At 44.7% G+C, this 21,124-nt stretch overlaps 1 protein-coding gene and 1 pseudogene across 2 annotated transcripts in view; one reads left to right on the forward strand and one right to left on the reverse strand.

The window, feature by feature from the left end:
• Positions 1-21,124, reverse strand: part of PCYT1A (phosphate cytidylyltransferase 1, choline, alpha) — a 55,334-nt gene that overhangs the window by 26,718 nt on the left and 7,492 nt on the right. The window contains exon 2 of the mRNA XM_010381197.2: positions 11,292-11,418. Coding sequence (XP_010379499.1) covers positions 11,292-11,408 — 117 coding nt within the window. The 5' untranslated portion in view covers positions 11,409-11,418. The remainder of the gene's footprint in view (positions 1-11,291; positions 11,419-21,124) is intronic.
• LOC104676384 lies at positions 16,028-16,909 on the forward strand (annotated as a pseudogene). The gene has a single exon (XR_749898.2). The product of XR_749898.2 is annotated as a proteasome subunit alpha type-2 pseudogene (transcript).

Consider the following 21,124-nt stretch of genomic DNA (forward strand, 5'->3'; position numbering starts at 1 on the left):
AACTGGGTCCAGAACGATGGCTCCTCTGCAGCCAGGCCAAACAGCCACCCTGTACCACGCACAAACTGCCAAGATTCCTAAGTGCATTTTCTTCGTTTTCTTTTTTTTTTTTTTTTTTTTGAGACAGTCTCACTCTGTTGCCCAGGCTGGAGTGCAGGGGCATGATCTCAGCTCACTGCAACCTCCGCCTCCCAGATTCAAGCGATTCTCCTGCCTCAGCCTCCCGAGTAGCTGAGATTACAGGTACCCGCCACCACGCCCAGCTAACTTTTGTATTTTTAATAGAGACAAGGTTTCGCCATATTGGCCAGGCTGGTCTTGAACTCCTGAGCTCAAGTGATCCGCCCACCTTAGCCCTCCCACAGTACTGGGATTACAGGCGTGAGCCACTGTGCCTGACCCATAAGTGCATTTTCACACCACTTCCACTAGGAGACTGGGAAGGCAAACAGCTCCTGGGTGCTTTATTAAGTATAATTATCACTGTGTAGTGCTTGACACTGTAAATACGTTCTAATGCTCATAACAGCCCTGTAAGGCAAGAAGTACTATAATTGGTATCCTCAACTTAAGGATGAGAGACACGAGGCAGGGCACGGTGGCTCACGACTGTACTTCCAGCACTTTGGGAGGCTGAGATGGCCAAATCACCTGAGGTCAGGAGTTCGAGACCAGCCTAGCCAAGATGGTGAAACTCTGTCTCTACCGAAAATACAAAAATTATGGTGGCGCACCTATAATTCCAGCTACTTGGGAGGCTGGGGCAGGACCATCACTTGAACCCAGGAGGCAGAGGTTGCAGTTAGCTGAGATCGCACCACTGCACTTCAACCTGGGCCACAGAGCAAGCAAGACTCAGTCTCAAAAAAAAGGAGGAGAGAAAGGAGATTCAGAGAAGTTATGTAAATTGTACGTAGTTACTCAGAGGCCAGGCTGAAATTATTATGCAGGCATGTTGACCTGTCTATTATAGATGGTCTCATTTAAGAAATTTTGTTATTCCCGCCTGTAATCCCAGCATTTTGGGAGGCCGAGGTGGGTGGATCACGAGGTCAGGAGATCGAGACCATCCTGGTTAATACGGTGAAACCACGTCTCAACTAAAGATAGAAAAAATTAGCCGGGTGTGGTGGTGGGTGCCTGTAATCCCATCTACTCGGGAGGCTGAGGCAGGAGAATCGCTTGAACACGGGAGGCAGAGGTTGCAGTGAGCCAAGATCATGCCATTGCACTCCAGCCTAGGCGACAGGGCAAGACTCCATCTCAAAAAAAAAAAAGAGAGTTTTTGTTATTCCTAAATATTTTATTCTACTTGATGCTGCTGTGAATGGAACTGTTTTCTTAATTTTATTTTTGGATTGTTCCTTGATATTATGTAACAGTACAATTGATTTGTATTTGTGTTTGTGTAACTGAAATTTTCTGTATATTGATCTTATGTTCTATGATTTTGCTAAAGCTAATTCTCAGTTCTAGTATCAGCTGTTGTTTCATAGATTCCTTAGCATTTTCTACATATAATAATATCATGTCGTCTGTGAATAAAGATAGTGTTGCTGATTCTTTTCCAATCTGGATTTTTCTTTTTTTTTTTTTTTAAGAGGGTCCAGCTCTGTTGCCCAGGCTGGAGTGCATTGGCACCATTTCGGCTCAATGCAACCTCTACCTCCCCAACTCAAGTGATCCTCCCACCTCAGCCTCTCGAGTAGCTGGGACTACTGGCATGCACTACCCGACACCCAAATAATTTTTTATTCTTGTAGAGACAAGGTCTCACTATGTGCCTAGGCTGGTTTCAAACTCCTGGCCTCAAGCAGTCATTCCACTTTGGCCTCCCAAAGTGCTGAGGTTGGTTATAGGCGTGGGCCACCGCACCTGGCTAATTTTTTGTATTTTTTAAAAATTCAGTCTCCATAGAGACTGTCAAAAATTGCCAATGCTGACGACATTGCACGTTGTCACAGACGGGTACTGGGAAAAGTTTTCAAGGAGTAATAACTGCGCCTCAGATAAACGCCAGTGGCCACTGTGCAAAGCTCTTTTATCACTGCCACTGTGTAAAGCTATTTTTTAAAAATTATTATTTTTTTAGAGATGGGGTTTTGCCATGTTGCCCAGGCTGGTCTCAAACTCCTGGACTCCCAAAGTGCTGGGATTATAGGGGTGAACCATTGCACGTGGCCTGGCTTTTTTTTTTGAGAGGGAGTTTCACTCTTATTGCCCAGGCTGGAGGGCACTGGTGCGATCTCGGCTCACCGCAACCTCTGCCTCCCAGGTTCAAGCAATTCTCCTGCCTCAGCCTCCCAAGTAGCTGGGATTACAGGCACCCACCACCACACCCGGCTAATTTTAATTTTGTATTTTTAGTAGAGAAGGGGTTTCTCCATGTTGGTCAGGCTGGTCTCGAACTCCCGATCTCAGGTGATCTGCCCGCCTCGGCCTCCCAAAGTGCTGGGATTATAGGCGTGAGCCACCGTGCCCAGTCTCTGGCCTGGGATTTTTGACTATAGTTTGTTTCTTGTAATGTTTTTGTCTGGCTTTGATATCTGGCCTCACAAAATAGGTTGGGAAGTATTCTCTTTACCTTATTTTTGTGTAAGATTCGTATTATTTCTTCCTTAAATGTTTTTGTGGGTTTTGTAAAGACAGGTTCTCTGCCTCCGAGGCTAGAGTGCAGCAGCACGATCATAGCTCTCTGCAGCCTCCGCTTCTGGGGCTCAAGCAATTCTCTCACCTCAGCTTCTCTGACAGCTGGGACTACAGGCATGCACCACCGCACCCAGCTAATTTTTTAACTTTGGGCCTGGACTTGTCTTTGTGAGAAGATTTTTAATGACTAATTCCTTTTTTTTCTTTTTTAACTTGATATAGGTCTATTAAGATTTTCTACTTTGTCTTGGTTAGTTTTTGTAATTTGTCTCTTTCTAGGATATTGTCTATTAAATTGTCAAAATTTTTGGCATGAAATTATATAAGTTATAAGTTATATAAATTATATAAATTTATATTATTTATTTAATATTATATTAAATATATTTATTAAATATTATATTAAATTATATTAATTATATAAATTATATAAATTATAATTCTTCTAATTTCTCTATGGCTATAGTGATGCTCAGTTCTAAAAAGATCATATCGTGATTGGGCTGAATCCAGAGACTGTGAAGATACTGTTTTGTTTTCAGATAAGTGTAGATTTTTAAAATCGTTTTAACATTAAAACACGTTTTTGTTTGTTTGTTTGTTTTGGTTTGGTTTGTTTTGGCTGGGTGCAGTAGCTCATGCCTGTAATCCCAGCACTTTGGGAGGCCCAGGCTAGTGGATTGCTTGGACCCAGGTGTTCAAGACCAGCCTGGGCAACATGACGAAACCCTGTCTCTACAAAAAATACAAACATTAGCCGGGCATGGTGGCATATGCCTGTAGTCCGTTACTTGGGAAGCTGAGCTGGCAGGATTGCTTGAGTCAGGCAGGCAGGGGTCACAGTGAGCTGAGATTGCCCCACCACATTCCAGCCTGGGCAACAGAGCAAGACCCTGTCTCAAAAAAAAAAAAAAAAATCACTTATATAAGTTTAGTTAAGATATACTTAATGATATAAATGGAAACATTCTTTTTTTTTTTTTGAGGTAAAGTCTTGCTCTATCGCCCAGGCTGGAGTGCAGTGGTGCGAGCTTGGCTCACGGCAACCTCCACCTCACGGTTTCAAGTGATTCTTGTGCCTCAGCCTCCCAACTAGCTGAGATTACAGGCGTGCACCACCACACCTGGCTAATTTTTGTATATTTAGTAGAGACAGGGTTTCACCATGTCGGCCAGGCTGGTCTTGAACTCCTGGCCTCAAGTGATCCACCCACTTTGGCCTCCTAAAGTGCTGGGATTACAGGCTTGAGCCAACACGCCCAGCCAAGACATTCATTTTTAGATATGTGTGTGTGTTGTTATTCTTCGGAATAGAACCAAGGACCTAGATACTAATCAAAACCACAAGGAGATACTATTTCATATCAACCAGGATGGCTATGAGCAAAAAGACAGGCAGTAATAGTTTCGTTGAGGATGTGAAGAAGTTAGAACCGTCATACATTGCTACTGTGAATATAAAATAATGTGCGGCTTTGGAAAACGGTTCTTCAAAATGTTAAACAGAATTACAATATGACCCAGAAATTATACTACTAGGTATATACCCAAGATAATTGAAAACATATATTAACAAAAAAAAAACTATGTAGGGCACGGTAACTGACGCCTGTAATCCCAGCACTTTGGGAGGCTGAGGCGGGTAGACCACCTTAGATCGGGAGTTCGAGACCAGCCTGGCCAGCATGGTGAAATCCTGTCTCTGCTAAAAATACAAACTTTAGTCAGGTGTGGTGGCAGGTGCCTGCAATCCTAGCTACCTGAGAGGTTGAGGCAGGAGAATCGCTTGAACCCAGGAGGTGGAGGTTGCAGTGAGCTGAGATTGTGCCACCGTGCTCATCTGAGAGATAGAGAAAGACTCTGCCTCAAACAAAAACAAACAAACAAAAAACTTATACATGAAAAATGTTCACACTTGCATCACTCGTAATAGCCAAAAAGTAGAAACAACCCAAATGTCCATCAATGAATGGATAAACAAATGGTATGTCCATACAATGGAATATTTTTATTTACCCATAAAAAGGAATAAAGTACTGATACATGCTACCACCTGGATGGATCTTGAAAACATTATGCCACACAAACGAAGTCGGACACAAAAGGCCACATATTGTATGATTTCATTTATGTTAGATGTTCAGACTAGGCAAAGCTGTAGAGACAGAAAGCAGATTAGTGGTTGCCAGGAGGTAGCTGGAGGGGAAATAGGGAATGACTGCTAATGAATACAGGGGGTTTCTTTTTGTGGTGATGAAATGTTCTGGAATTAAATAGTTGTGATGGTTATACAACAGTATGACTAGACTACAAACCACTGACTTATATAATTTAAAATGGTTAAAATAATGAATTTTATGTTATGTGAATTTTACCCAAATTTAAAAAGATATATTGGCCACGTGTGGTGGCTCACACCTGAATCCCAGCACTTTGGGAGGCTGAGGTAGGCAGATCACGGGGTCAGGAGTTCGAGACCAGCCTGACCAACATGGTGAAACCCCACCTCTACTAAAAATACAAAAATTAGCTGGGCGTCGTGGTAGGCGCCTGTGGTCCCAGCTACTCCAGAGGCTGAAGCAGGAGAATTCCTTGATCCCGGGAGGTGGAGGCTGCAGTGAGCCGAGATCATGCCACTGCACTCCAGCCTGGGCGACAGAGCAAAACTCCATCTCAAAAAAGAAAAAAAGGTATTTTACGTATCTTATCTTTCACAACTGTTTCTTCAGTCTTCTTCACATTCTATGTCTATTCCCAGGTAGAAGACAAATACAGCTGTTCTTCCTGGCTGGGGTTTGTGCTGAATCCGTTTCTCCTAAGTATAGAGAGTGAAACCTAACACTGTGCCGCTATAATAAACCAACAGAATCTTTTTTCCTAGAGTTGTTTCCAGCTAGAAAAGGTAGTATTTTTTAAAACAGTGTTATTCTCAACAGTGTCTCTAGAAGCTGAGGTTTATAAAAGTAGGACTAAATATGTCTATGTTCTCCTAAAATACATCTCGTTCATTTTAACCTCAAGGGAACCCCACAGTATTGCTTTCAAGCCTTCAGACTATCTGGCAGTGAGGTATAAATGAAAGAGCATGGGGTTAGAACTTGAAAAATTTAGATTAAATCCCAACTCTATCATTTAATAGCTGTGAAATCACCGCAAGTTTCTAAAGCTTTCATCTTCCATAAAATAGAAAACAACAATACCTGCCCTACAAGTGTACTATGAGGATTAAACAAAGTAGCATCTGCAAAGTAATTAGCACTATCACAAAAGTAGGCACTCAACAAATTTGTCATTAGCTCATTTCCTCTTGTATCCTACAGAACACAGATTTCAGCATGGTAACAAGATTAACCTCTATTAATCTAAGAGGTTAGCTTCTAAAATGCTATATAAACTTTCCAAATGTATGCGACTAAAAGTTATAATGGCAATCAACAGTCCCCAAATTATCAATTGTCTCTGAATGCAATATTGCTTCCATAACAACTTTTTCCAGACTATATTCACACACATTATTTCACTATTCCTCAAAATTTCAGTGAAAAGGAGAGATTCTAGCATCCACACTAACAGGAAAATGGACATAATTCAAATAATATGAGACTAGAATTTGATATTGTCGTCCCAGTACTTTTTACTTTCTAAGGATTCTTCTTTTTTCTTTTTTTTTTTTTTCTTTTTTTTGTGAGACCGAGTCTCACTCTATCGCCCAGGCTGGAGTGCAGTGGCACAATCTTGGCTCACTGCAACCTCTGCCTCCCGGGTTCAAGCAATTCTCCTGCCTCAGCCTCCTGAGTAGCTGGGATCACAGGCGTGCGCCACCACAGCCCACTAATTTTTTTTGTATTTTTAGTAGAGACGGGATTTCGCCATGTTGGCCATGCTGGTCTCAAACTCCTGACCTCGTGATCTGCCCTCCTTGGCCTCCCAAAGTGCTAAGATTACAGGCATGAGCCACTTGCGTCCAGCCTGATATATATTAAGATAAGCTAAATGTCTTATGTTTTATAAATACTTTTGTGATCCTTTTGATTGAACCTTTAGAAACATCTGTATCAGTAAATGATTTATACTTATAGACCAAATAACCATAAAGTTTTTCCTTCTTAACTCTTTTGTCTCTTTTCTATCCATGTCATCCCGACCCGCCAACCCAGGTATCTAATACTTGGCGATCCTTCCTATTCCTTTCTTTACTTGCAGGAAAAGTGCTTTTCTAAAGCTAATGAGCTCAGCCAGGTGTGGAGGTCCACGCCTGTCACCTCAGCACAGGGAGGCAGAGGCAGGCGGACAGCTTGAGCCCAGGAGTTTAAGACCTGCCTGGGCCTTCTTTTTTTTTTTTTTTTTTTTTTTGAGACGAAGTCTTACTCTGTTGCCCAGGCTGGAGTGCAGTGGCATGATCTCAGCTCACTGCAAACTTCGCCTCCCAGGTTCAAGCTATTCTCCTGCCTCAGCCTCCTGAGTGGCTGGGATTACAGGCACCCACCACTGCGCCCAGCTAAATTTTGTATTTTTAGTAGGGACAAGGTTTTGTTATGTTGGCCAGGCTGATCTTGAACTCCTGACCTCACGTAATCCACCCAACTCGGCCTCCTGAAGTGCTGGGATTACAGGCGTGAGCCACCGTGCCTGGCCTGCGAGTCCCCATTAAAAAAAAAAAAAAAAAAAAAAGTTAGTGAGCTCTAGGCTATAGAATTCTACTCTATGCTCACATCTCATTTACACCTCTACCACCTACTGCCATACTAGCGCATTGTAAATATGCAATAAAGGCCGGGAGCAGTGGCTCACGCCTGTAATCCCAGCACTTTGGGAGGTCGAGGTGGGCAGATCACGAGGTCAGGAGATTGAGATCATCCTGCCTAACGTGGTGAAACCCCGTCTCTCCTAAAAAATACAAAAAATTAGCCGGGCATGGTGGTGGACGCCTGTACTACCAGCTACTCGGGAGGCTGAGGCAGGAGGAGAATGGCATGAACCCAGGAGATGGAGCTTGCAGTGAGTCGAGATCACACCACTGCACTCCAGCCTGGGCGACAGAGCCAAGACTCCGTCTCAAAAACTAAATAAATAAAAATGCAATAAAATCTTGCTTACTCAACCCAAATGTCAACTGGAGAATGAATAACTAAAAAGTAGCATGTGATATATGATGGAATGTTATTTGCCAATAAAAAAAAATTGAAGTACTGGCCAGATGTGGTGGCTCACACCTGTAATCCCAACACTTTGGGAGGCTGAGGTGGGCGGATCACCTGAGGTCAGAAGTTTAAAACCAGCCTGAGCAACATGGTAAAACCTCATTTCTACTAAAAATACAAAAACTAGCCAGGAGTGGTGGTGCCTGTGTAGTCCCAGTTACTCGGGAGGCTAAGGCAGGAGAATCATTTGAACCTGGGAAGCCGCGATCACACCACTGCACTCCAGCCTGGGCAACAGAACGAGACTCTGTCTCAAAATAATTAAGTACTTATAGATGTTGACATATGAATGAATCTTCAAAACATGTTCAGTGGAAGAAGCCAGCCCCAAAAGACCACATACTGTATGATGTCATTTGTACGTAACGCCCAGAACAGGCAAATCCACAGAATCAAAAGGCAGATTGGTGGTCTCCAGAGGCTGGAGAGACTGGGGGGAAACGGGCAGTGACTTCTCCTGAGTAGACGCCTTCTCTCTGGGGTGATAAAAATATCCCAGGCCAGGCCTGGTGTCTCACGCCTGTAATCCCACACTTTGGCAGGCTGAGGCAGGAGAATCGCTTGATCCAGGAGACTGAGAGCAGCCTGGGTAACGCTGGGAGACCCCATCCCTACAAAAGCAAAATTTAAAAATTAGCCAGGCATGGTGACGTGCACCTATATTCCCAGCTACTTGGGTGGCTGAGGTGAGAGGACTGTTTGAGCCCAGCAAGTTGAGGCTGCAGTGAACTATGATCACACCACTGCCCTCCAGCCTGGGTAACAGACCAAGGCCCTGTCTCAAAAAAATAAAGAAAAAAATTCTAAAACTGGTCGTGGTGACGGTTGCACAACTCTGTGACTAAACTAAAAACCACTGAATTGTATACTGTAAATGATATGTCAGTTATAACTCAATAAAGCTGTTAAAAAAAAGAAAAAGTCTTGTTTTTGTTATAGCGTTCAAAGGAGATTCAGAGCTAGAAAGTACAGGCACACAGTGAGATGACTGGCACATTTACTAGCAGACACCCCTCCTCACCAAGGTTGGTCCAGGCTGTTGGGTGGCTCTTCGACCATTTGCCTATGCTAAATAGCCTGTGTGTTTCAGGGAGGAATGTGGAACAGGTAGCAAGTCACTGCACTGATTTCACATGAATAGATGAAGCAAAGGAATTTAAAGCATTGACTCCCCAGAAGAATTAAAAAAAAAAAAAAAAAAAGACTCCCCAGAGTTTAAAGACCAAGAAATTTAAGTTTTCTCAGAGCTCATTCCACTGAAAAGACTGACTTCCTTTGCTCTATTCCTAGCTACAGTGATTAGCTGATTAGCTGACAGTATCACCTATTTGGTTATAACATGTTCCTACTCCACGTGATGTTGCTGAATTGGTACCACCATTTCTTCAATCTGAATTCTCTAAGAAATATTCAGAAACTAACAATGCCCTGTTTTGTTGATTGCTGAGTAATTTTCTGAGCTTATTTACTATAGTATGCAGAATAACGCCCCCCTACAGATGGCCACACCCATTCCCTGGAGCCTGTGACTGTTTTACCATACATGGCAAAAGAGACTCTGCAGGCCAGGCACAGTGGCTCATGCCTGGTAATCCTAGCACTGTGGGAGGCCGAGGTAGGAAGACTGCTTGAGCTCAGGAGTCCAAGACCAGCCTGGGCAACATAGCAAGACCCTTACTCTAAAAATAAAAATAAAAATAGTAAGCCAGGCATGGTGGTGGGCACCTGCAATCCCAGCCACTTGGGAGGCTGAGGCAGGGAAATCACTTGAACCCAAGAGGCAGAGGTTGCAGTGAACTGGGATCGCGCCACTGCACTCCAGCCTGGGCAACAGAGCGAGACTCTGTCTCAAAAATACAAATAAAAATAAATAAAAATAAAAACAGTAAAGAAGCTTTGCAGATATGATTAAATAAAGGATTTGAAGGACAGGAAGATTATTCTGGTTTATCTGGGTCCACCTAACGTAATCACAAGAGTCCCTGTTAGTGAAAAGGGACTAGGACATTCAGAATCTGCAGGAGATATGGCAGAAGCAATGGTCAGAGTGATGTAAGCACTGGCTGGTGCCAAGCGCTAAGCAATATGGGGACCCTCTAGAAACTGGAAAAGGCAAGAAGACGGACTTTCCCCTGGACGCTCCAGCTCCGCCAACACCCTGATTTTAGTCCTCTGAGACCCATTTCAGATTTCTGATATCCAGAAATGTAAGATAATTCATTTGTATATTTGTATTATGGTAATTTGTTACAAATGCAACAGAAACAAATATATATACTTGCCCTTATGATCAATATCAGCCCTGCAGGCACTTGTTTATTTGTGGGGTATTATTTGCTTTTATTGCTCAAGACAGAGCATTCATTTGGAATAACTATTAATTGTTTCCTAATAGATTTTACCCTTTGGGCTGGGAAGCTCTAGAACTAACCAGTGGAAACTGAGTTTGATCAATGGCTAATGGTCAATACAGTTAAAGAAACATACAATTCTGTCACTGGGATTTTGAAACACAGATTTCATAATAATATTGACAACAGTAGTTTCAATTGTGTATAAGTGTTCTCTGACATGTTTTTATTATGGAAAGTTTTAGAAGGGTAGCAAGCTGAGACAGGGTAGGCAGTGTGGAATGGGGTCTTTCATCTAAGGTTTGGCAATAATTAGGAAATACAGAGATACATTTCCAGAGATAAAGGAGCATAAGGTAGGCATAAATGGAAAAAGGTTCTCATCCAAGATATAACTAGTAATAGAATGGAGGAACGATATAGGGAGAAAAAACAGTAGAAAAAACGCACTAGACACGAGATGATGTGAAGATCAAAACACTGCCTAGAGCCCCAATTTTTCTATTTTATTAGTTTTATTTATTTATTTACTTATTTTTTATTTTTATTTTTATTTTTGAGACAGGGTCTGTCTCTGTTGCCCAGGCTGAAATGCAATGGCACGATCTTGGCTCACTGCATCCTCCGCCTCCTGAGTTCAAGCAATTCTCCTGCCTCAGCCTCCCCAGTAGCTGGGATTACAGGCATGTGCCATCACGCCCAGCTAATTCTGTATTTTCAGTAGAGACGGGGTTTCACCATGTTGGTCAGGCTGGTCTTGAACTCCTGACCTCGGGTGATCCGCCCACCTCAGCCTCCCAAAGTGCAGGGATTACAGGTGTGAGTCACCGCACCTGGCCATATTTCAATAGTTTTAGCCTAATACACACGCAACTTCCATATTTTCCTAACATTTCTTTTTCTAAATCCAGTGTAAAGTTTCTATAACTGAGCTGTGAGTCGTAATCTAGTAAAAAGGCAGAAGATTTCCAGTAACTGTGAAATACACTTACTATTCCTTCTTTTCATTATTTCAGAAGACGTGTAACACTGATATCATCAACGCTGTATCGGTTTCTACCCTCCCCCTGCTGGGTTCATCTCCACTTACCACTGCACAGCGCTGCACTTTGAAAGGAACCCCATCTTCCTCTGTTGCCCCGTTGGGTCCAGGCGCCTCTTTCCTCCTCTTCCTTGCATTGACCTTGGCTGAACACTGTGCATCCATCTTCTTTTAACTGGTCATAGAAAGTGAAAACAAAAATTTTCTCATTGGGGTGGGAAAAGAGTTTGTCAACAGTATTTCCGAAATGTTGACAAGGATACACTCAGCAAAATATCAGCTCTATAGCATGTACTTCACCAAGATGAGCCAATGGCATCTGGCAAAAACAATGAAGCTTCACAAAACACAGGCTCTAGTAGAAATACTGAAATGCCTCTCTGTGGAACAATGGCCACAATGAATTGCCTGAAGTTGGAAGTCATTCCTCCTCACAATGCAGCCTACATACTAACTGCTCATTTTAAATCCTGATTGCATGCAAAAGATTGGAATAATTTGTCTGAGAAAGATAGTTACATAGACTCTCCCACTACCCTCCATATCATCGATATGACAGGTACAAGGCAATGTGAAGGCATGACTGGTGCAGGTAGAGAAAAGAGCCTTTTGTAAAGGGATGGCTCTCAACAAGTCCTGGGTTAACAAAACACAGATTTCTTAACTCTAACTTTTTTTTTTTTAAGACAGGGTCTCACTCTGTTGTCCAGGCTGGGGTGCAGTGGTATGATCTTGGTTCACTGCAGCTTCAACCTTGTTAGCTCAAGTGACCCTCTTGCCTCAGCCTCCCAAGTAGTCGGGACTCAGGCACATGCCACCACACATAGCGTTTTTTGTTTTTTTTTTTTTTAAGAGACAGGCCTCGCTATGTTGTCCAGGCTGGTCTTGAAATCCTGGCCTCAAAGGATCCTCCTGTCTCAAACTCACAAAGACTTGGGATTACAGGCATGAACCATAGCCCCGAGTTGATGTCTTAACTCTAAATGCCCTACAGATTTCAGTGACCACTTCACCATAGTTAGTTCTATGAAAATTGTAGAGTAGCATAACGGTTTTTATTTCCTTTTTTATTATTTTTATTTTTTTAATGGATGGGGTCTTGCTAGGTTGTCCAGGCTAGAGTGCAGTGGCTACTCACAGTCACAATCAGAGCACACTGTAGCCGCAAACTCCTGAGCTTAAGCAATCCTCCCACCTGAGCCCCCAGAATAGCTAGGGCCAGCATAATGTCTTTTTTAAAATGTCCTTCTCCTTTTTTCCTTTTTTTTTTTGAGAGTCTCACTCTGTCACCCTGGCTAGGTACAATGACACTATCTTGGCTCACTACAACCTCCACCTCCTGGTTTCAAGCAATTCTCCTGCCTCAGCCTCCTAAGTAGGTGGGATTACAGGCGCCCACCCCCACGCCCAGCTAATTTTTTGTATTTTTAGTAGAGACGGGGTTTCACTATGTTGGCCATGATGGTCTTGAATACCTGACCTCGTGATCCACCTGCCTCGGCCTCTGAAAGCACTGGGATTACAGGCATGAGCCACTGCACCCAGCCAATTTTTGTATTTTTAGTAGAGACAGGGTTTTGTCATGTTGGCCAGGCTGGTCTTGAACTCCTGACCTTAGGTGATCCACCCACCTCGACCTCCCAAAGTGCCAGAATTACAGGTGTGAACCACTGCACCTGGCCCTTCCCCTTCTTTTCGCAGTACTCAATTCCCTTTCCTCTTTCAGGGTCTTAACACCTCAAGCTTGTTCACAGTTTCCAGCTATTAAAACTCCCTCAGGGATTCTCCTTCCCCCAAAGGTAAACTTATTTATTATTGGCTCATTTAGCAGAGAGCCTCTAGCAACTAGCTATTACAGCAAAGTTCTGAATATTCTATATTTCATGTTTATGTCACAGAATACTTGGGGTGTCGCTTTGCCAGCCAGAAACCTCTGTGGCCAGTGGCGCCTTTGCCTGAGTTTTGCTCAGGCCCGCTGGGCCCATTCCGTCCACTCAGCCTGGTAGGCTACGCTCAGCTCGTGTCACCAGCACAGATTCCATGCACGCCAAGGGCAAGCCAGGCACGGAGTGGCAAGCGGTGCACAGTCGAGTGAGCACAGGCTCTGGCCACGGCGCACAGCCAGGCACACCAGCTGCCAGGGGGTGGGCAGCTCCAGGCGCCAGCTCCCTGAGAGGCTGCAGCTGAACCAGGCATACTACAAGCAGCTTCCAATGCAGGCACTGGGGAACGTGGTGGTGCCCAGAAGCTTGGAGATGCCAGGAACCACAGAGCTCCAAAGAGGGGGTCACAGCCCAGGCTCAGGGAGCTCCTAGGTCTGGGCTTCCCAAAGGGCTACAGCTCTTCTCTTCTGTCTCTCCTCTCTTGTCTCTTTCTCTTGCTCACAACGTGGCAAGCGGGGGGTGGGGGGAGCTGGGGACGTGTTTCAGCTCTGCTTGTTACAGCTCTTTCAGTCCTGCCATTGGGTGGATCCCGAGTTCTAGTCCCACGTCCAGGAAGAATGAGGTACATGGACAACTGGAGGATAAGCAAGGTGAAGAGATGCTTTGTTGAGCAACACAATAGCTCTCAGGAGACCCCAAGTGGGTAGCTCCTTTCCACAACAGGTCGTCCCAGCATGTGTGCAGTCCTCAGCGGAGAGGAAACCAAAAGAGGACAGCTCCTATCTGAAGGCAGGTCATCCTTTTGTCTCTGCAGCCCTCTGTGGAGAGGAGAGCTGGAGTGGGAAGCTCCTACCCGCAGTCGGCCATCCTGTCAAGTCTGGCTGAGTCAGGGCTTTCACGGGCTTCAGAGGGGAGGAAGTACATGCTGATGGGCCCATTGGGAAGCCATGGGCAGCCTGGAAAAAGCACCCTACGTTCTCACGCCAGTCCACAGAACTGGCAGCCTGGGCCCCAGGCTTCAGGCCATCCCTGGCTGGAAGGTGGGGATTCACCAGGGACCCGCCCATTTCCGCCTGGGAGCCTGTCTGCCTCCTGCTGCCATCAAGGCACCCTGGCTATTCGTGCCAAGGGGCGCCTGCAGGCCTGCATGAAGCCGCCCTCAGCTCCGCCTTGGCCTCCCTTTCTGTGTTCCTGGACACCCAAAATGTGGAGTGGGCCAAGGCAGCAGGGGGCTGGTGTGTCAGCACTGCCCCTAGCACATGCACACCCAGCCAGGTCATGACGGTGCCCAGGCTTGGCCTCAACTTTGCTCCAAAATCAGAGCAGGCACCAGGAGCAAGGAGAGGCCAGGCAGTGGGAGTAGGCACTTCTAGCTTGCAGGAGCAGGGGAGGTTCCTGGGCCCCCAAAAGCACAGGGATGCCGAGGTATGTAGCCACGGCTGCTCCTGCCCCACCAACTTGGAAGCAGGCAGGGCTTCCACCTATTACTGGCTCCCACTGGCTCCATGGAGTGTGCAGTGCAGACCATGCCTCCCCGACTGCAGCTGGCATCATGGCAGTAGCCCATCCAGACAGGCCACCGCTGCCATCATTTAGATGTTGGCTTTTTAGCTCCCTGCAGGGATAGTTGCATTTTTCTTGAGTAATAAAATTTGAACAAATAAATTACTTTCTTGATACTGATGAAATTTTAGGAATCAGCCAGAAATTGGGGGCAGGGGAACCTCTATGATCAACTGTCATCTCTGTACAAGATACGGTTCAGAGAAAAATCTTCAGAACAGGTGGAAAACAAATGCCAGAGAGAATGAGGACAGTCTGCTCTGCCCTACTGCCTCTCACAAGCCTGACTGAGATGTCCATCCAAACAACTGCAATGGTGCCTTACTTTCTTTCCTCCGGCTAAATTCCAAGTGGCAATATGACAAGATCTACAAGAAACCTGGTCTGATTCTTAGAGACTGAAGGTGACACCCCATGAGTCACGGCTAAGTATTAGGCCAACATCAAAAAATGTCAGAGTCCAAAGTGAAAGCTGCGCACCACCTAGAAAAGTCCTTTCCTCACAAATGCAAATTACAATGGACTCAGTTCTTCCAGTGACGATGGTCAGAGCTTGCCTTCGCTATTGTTATTAATGATTCTTTCATAATATTCAGAGGTCAGTACTCGCATCTCCGTGGTCTGAGTGAACTACTCAAAATGCCTAATCCATCCAATTAATGACACGTTTTCTACTTTGCACATCTAATTTGCACAGTACTCTTCTGTAAGTATCTGCTCAATTCTTGTAAGTGTAGACACAAAATCCACTATTAGAAATATAATCAGCAATTTGGTGTCAGGCTGAAGTCAATAATATCAGGCAGTCAAAAATATGAGTACTCGAGGCCGAGACGGGCGGATCACGAGGTCAGGAGATGGAGACCATCCTGGCTAACACGGTGAAACCTCGTCTCTACTAAAAATACAAAAAACTAGCCGGGCGAGGTGGTGGCGCCTGTAGTCCCAGCTACTCGGAGGCTGAGGCAGGAGAATGGCGTGAACCCGGGAGGTGGAGCTTGTAGTGAGCCGAGATCGCGCCACTGCACTCCCGCCCCGGCGACAGAGCGAGACTCCGCCTCAAAAAAAAAAAAAAAACACAAAAAATGAGTACTCACTGTTTTACAAAGTACTGTATCATAATTTTTAAGTATAAACTGAACCTGGAGGACATTATGCTAAGTGAAATAAGCCAGACAAGAAAGACAAATACCACAAATGATCTCACTTACTTGTGGAATCTAAAAGAGTGGAACTCACAGAAGTACAGAGTAGAATGGTGGTTACAAGAGACGGACAGAAGAGGGTGGAGAGCGAAAAGGGAGATGTTGAGTACAAAAATTCAGTTTTGACTCTTCGGGTAGATGGCGGAGCGCGGGTACAGCTTTTCGCTGACTACATTCAGCCCGTCTGGTAAACTTGTCCAGATTGAATATGCTTCGGCTGCTGTAGCTGGAGGAGCCCCGTCAATGGGAATTAAAGCTGCAAATGATGTGGTATTAGCAACCGAGAAAAAACAGAAATCCATTCTGTATGATGAGCGAAGTGTACACAAAGTGGAACCCATGGCCAAGCATTAGGTTTGGTGTACAGTGGCATGGGCCCCGATTACAGAGTGCCTGTGCACAGAGCCCGAAAGCTAGCTCAACAGTACTATCTTGTGTACCAAGAACCCATTCCTACAGCTCAGCTGGTTCAGAGAGTAGCTTCTGTGATGCAAGAATAGACTCAGTCAGGTGGTGTTCGTCCATTTGGAGTTTCTTTACTTATTTGTGGTTGGAATGAGGGACGACCATATTTATTTCAGTCAGATCCATCTGGAGCTTACTTTGCCTGGAAAGCTACAGCAATGGGAAAGAACTATGTGAATGGGAAAACTTTCCTTGAGAAAAGGTATAATGAAGATCTGGAACTTGAAGATGCCATTCATACAGCCATCTTAACCCTAAAGGAAAGCTTTGAAGGGCAAATGACAGAGGATAACATAGAAGTTGGAATCTGCAATGAAGCTGGATTTAGAAGACTTACTCCAACTGAAGTTAAGGATTACTTGGCTGCCATAGCATAACAGTGAAGTGACTGAAAAATCCAGAATTTCAGATAATCTGTCTACTTAAACACGTTTAAAGTATGTTTTGTTTTGCAGACTTTTTGCATACTTATTTCTACATGGTTTAAATCGACTGTTTTTAAAATGACACTTATAAATCCTAATAAACTGTTAAACCCAAAAAAAAAAAATTCAGTTTTGAAAGGAGAAATAGGACGGGCACAGTGGCTCACGCCTGTAATGCCAGCACTTTGGGAGGCTGAGGCAAGTGGATCACGAGGTCAAGAGATCGAGACTATCTTGGCCAACATGGTAAAACTCGTCTCTACTAAAAGTACAAAAAATTAGCTGGGCGTGGTGGCGCGTAACTGTAATCCCAGCTACTCAGGAGGCTGAGGCAGTAAAATCGCTTGAACCCAGGAGACAGAAGTTGCAGTGAGCCAAGATCACGCCACTGCACTCCAGCCTGGCAACAGAGGGAGACTCCGTCACAACAACAACAACAACAAAAATAAGCTGCAGTGATCTATTGCACAGAACACTGACAATAATAAATAATAATGCGGCTGGGCGCGGTGGCATAAACAATTATTATTCATCAATTTAAAAAATTAAAGGCCAGGCGCAATGGCTTACGCCTGTAATCCCAGCATTTTGGGAGGCCGAGGTGGCGGATCACCTCAGTTCAGGAGTTCGAGACCAGCCTGTGCAACATGGTGAAACCCCATCTCTACAAAAATACAAAAATTAACCAGACTTGGTGGTGCATTCCTGTAATCCCAGCTACTCAGGAGGCTGAGGCGGGAGGATTGCTTGAACCCAGGAGGCAGAGGTTGCAGTCAGCCAAGATCGCACCACTGCACTCCAGCCTGGGCAACAGAGCAAGACTCCATCTCAAAAAATGAAAAAAAAAAAAATTAAGTACAAACTATTTTCTCAAGGAGGCTTCAATTAAGGCATGGAAAACACACAGAGCTCTACCTCAAAAATGTTTATGATATTGGTATCCGAGAAGATGTTAAAAAATGTTTATGATATAAAAATGCTCTTCAGGATTCTAAAACCATGGGGTGAAAGTTCGCTGAGGAACAGGATATTTGCAGTTTGCAAAGTACCTCCCCATAGATTACCTATTAATTACAAAGGAGGGGCTGGGCACAGTGGCTCACATCTGTAATCCCAGCACTTTGGGAGGCCAAGGCAGTCAGACCACTTGAGCCCAGGAGTTCAAGACCAGCCTGGGCAACATAGAACTGGTCTCTACGAAAAACTAACCAGGTGTAGTGGCACATGCCTGTAGGCCCAGCTACTCAGGAGGCTGAGGTAGGAGGACTACTTGAGAATAGGAAGTCAAGGCTGCAGTGAGCCATGATCATGCCACTACACTCCAGCCTGGACAACAAAGCGAGACCCTTTCTCAAAAAAAAAAAAAAAAAAAGGGCCATGTGCAGTAGTTCATGCCTGTAATCCCGGCACTTTGAGAGGTCAAGGCAGGTGGATTACCTGAGGCCTGGAGTTTGAGACCAGCCTGGCCAACATGGTGAAACCCCATCTCTACTAAAAATATAAAAATTAGCCAGGCGTGGTGGCAGGCACCTGTAATCCCAGCTACTTGGGAGGCTGAGGCAGGAGAATCACTTAAACCCAGGAGGCGGAGGTTGCAGTGAGCCGAGATTGCACCATTGCACTACAGCCTGGGCGACAAGAGTGAAAATCTGTTTCAAAAAATAAAAAGTATTTTTCTTTACCACCTTACACTATTACGTGTTTATACTATTCCTTATCTGCTTACATACAGTTCTTCTATTTTCTAAAGACGAGTTTTCAGTTTTACATTGCCTTTTACACTATTCTTTAAACCGAAGTCTTTAGATTCCTTGGATTTAAAATAAACATACCCACTGCTTTTTGGGTTTTAGTGTAAGACACTTCTTTATCTTACACACTTCTCAGGAGATGGAAAACATCTGGGTCACAGATATTCCATAATGATAACCCTAAAAGAATTTAGAAATTATGAAAAGATCACTCCTCATGACTTTTGTCTAGAACTACTGCTGTTTAAACTTTTACTCTGGGCTGCACGCAGTGGCTCATGCCTGTAATCCCCGCACTTTGGGAGGCCAAGGTGGGTGGATCACATGAGGTCAGGAGTTTGAAACCAGCCTGGCCAACATAGTGAAACTCCATCTTTACTAAAAATACAAAAATTAGCTGGACGTGGTGGCAGACACCTGTAATCCCAGCTACTTGGGAGGCTAAGGCAGGAGAATCACTTCATCCCGGGAGGTGGAGGTTGCAGTGAGCCTAAATCGTACGCCACTGCACTCCAGCCTGGGTGACAGAGCAAGACTTTGTCTCAAAATCATAACAACAATAATAAACTTTTACTCTGTAGGTCTCACAAGTTTTTTTTCATTTTTCACCGGCTTTCCTAGGCCATCCCAATATTCTCTCACATCTACTAACTTATAACCGCAGCACCAAAGCATACAGAATAATAATTGATGTTTAAAATCATGGAACAAGTTACCCCCAGTCTCCCTCATGTTCCAAAAGATGCTTGCCCGAACACATCACTTTGCTACTGAGAAAGTATAGAGAAAAGGTATGTGGGAGGATAAGGGCGCACTGAAGACAGTAAATACATCCTAACATCGTGTTGGCTTCTTAATTTGTTACACTGGAACTTAAGTGTACCTAAAGCCACACCACCATTACAACACTGATAACTGCCCAGTAACCATTTTGAACACCTCCAACAATGAGGAACAATATTTATTGGACTCTCAGTTTATAAGTACGCCTCTGTAATCAACCAATACCATTCAAGTAAAGTACAGTGATGGTTCTGGAAAAGGAGGTGGCTTTAAACATCCACATTCAAAGGGGGAAAAATACATGCACACACACAAGCTGCCTTAATATCCCTGTTTGTCCAGCGGGCAATGGGACTGGGAAATGATCGCGCCTCCTCAGAGCCAATACAGTATGAGGTGAACACGGGGCAGTGCATTACCTAATGCACTGCAGACAGACCCTTAGGAATGAGACAGAAAGAAAAGTATTTGGAAATAGAATACAGAACCTCCGTCAAGAGCCCTACTAAGGATGGGCCAACACTTCCTGTTTGTTTAGTGGTTCATCCTTCAGAACATTTTCTTTGTCAAAAAGGCTCTAACAGTCTGGTACAGTGGCTCATATATAATCCCAGCTTATGATCCCAGCACTTTGGGAGACCCAGGTAAATGGATTGTTTGAGCCCAGGAGCTCAAGACCAGCCTGACCAACATGGCAAAAACCCATGTCTACTAAAAAGACAAAAAATTAGCCAGGAGTGGTGGCGCATGCTTGTAGGCCCAGCTACTTGGGAGGCTGTGGTGGGAGAATCGCTTGAACCCAGGAGGCAGAGGTTGCAGTGAGTCTAGATCATGCCACTGTACTCCAGCCTAGGTGACAGAGCAAGACATCATCTCAAAAAAAAAAAAAAAGGAAAGAAAAAAAAAAGCTAGGCCAGGTGTGGTGGCTCACGCTTGTAATCCCAACACTTTGGGAGGCCGAGGTGGGAGGATCACCTGAGGTCAGGAGTTCAAGACCAGCCTGGCCAACATGGTGAAGCCTCGTCTCTACTAAAACTACAAAAATTAGCCAGGCGTGGTGGCAGGTGCCTGTAATCCCAGCTACTCAGGAGGCTGAGGGAGGGGAATCGTTTGAACCCAGGAGGCGGAGGTTGCAGTGAGCCAAGATCACGCCACTGCACTCTGGCCTGGATGACAAGAGTGAAACTCGATCTCAAAAAAAAAAAGGGGGGGAGCTGACAGCCAGCATACAGCATTTGTAAGGCCTGATCTTTCCAACACTGCTGCCTATTCATTCCCTAGATAAGTCACCTTATCTTAATCACGGAAATTTGAGCACAGATTCTAAATATGGACACAAAAACCCACCCCCCCAACACCCTGCCTGCTAAGTATATTAGTGTCTCCAAAGTGCCCTCAGAACACAGAATGCAGTTTCTGTGCCTGTGATTTTTACTCCGACTCACAAAAATCTGGCTCGGTTTCTGCTGACTCACCTACCAGTACACACTGCTTGCCTTGTTCCTCCATGTTCCAGTAGATGCCTGCTTGGGTACATCAACTTTGCTAGACAAGTGGAAAATGTGTTTGTGGAGGGTGGGGCGGCACTGCGGAGATACTAAGGATACACCGAGTCGTATTTTTCCAATGCGAATGTCCTGAAGGAGACAGAATCTAGGTGCTGGCATGTCTATGCTGGAGTCTCAAAGATGAAAGTCTCCTACAAGCAGTTTGAGGGACTCCTATTCAATCCTTTCCATTCAACTTCCTTATTGCAAACAGACCTACCAAGCGAAAGAGCAGACGGACTTTGCTTCCTGAACTACG

This window comes from Rhinopithecus roxellana, chromosome 1 (assembly GCF_007565055.1).
Source record: "Rhinopithecus roxellana isolate Shanxi Qingling chromosome 1, ASM756505v1, whole genome shotgun sequence".
NCBI lineage: Eukaryota > Metazoa > Chordata > Mammalia > Primates > Cercopithecidae > Rhinopithecus > Rhinopithecus roxellana.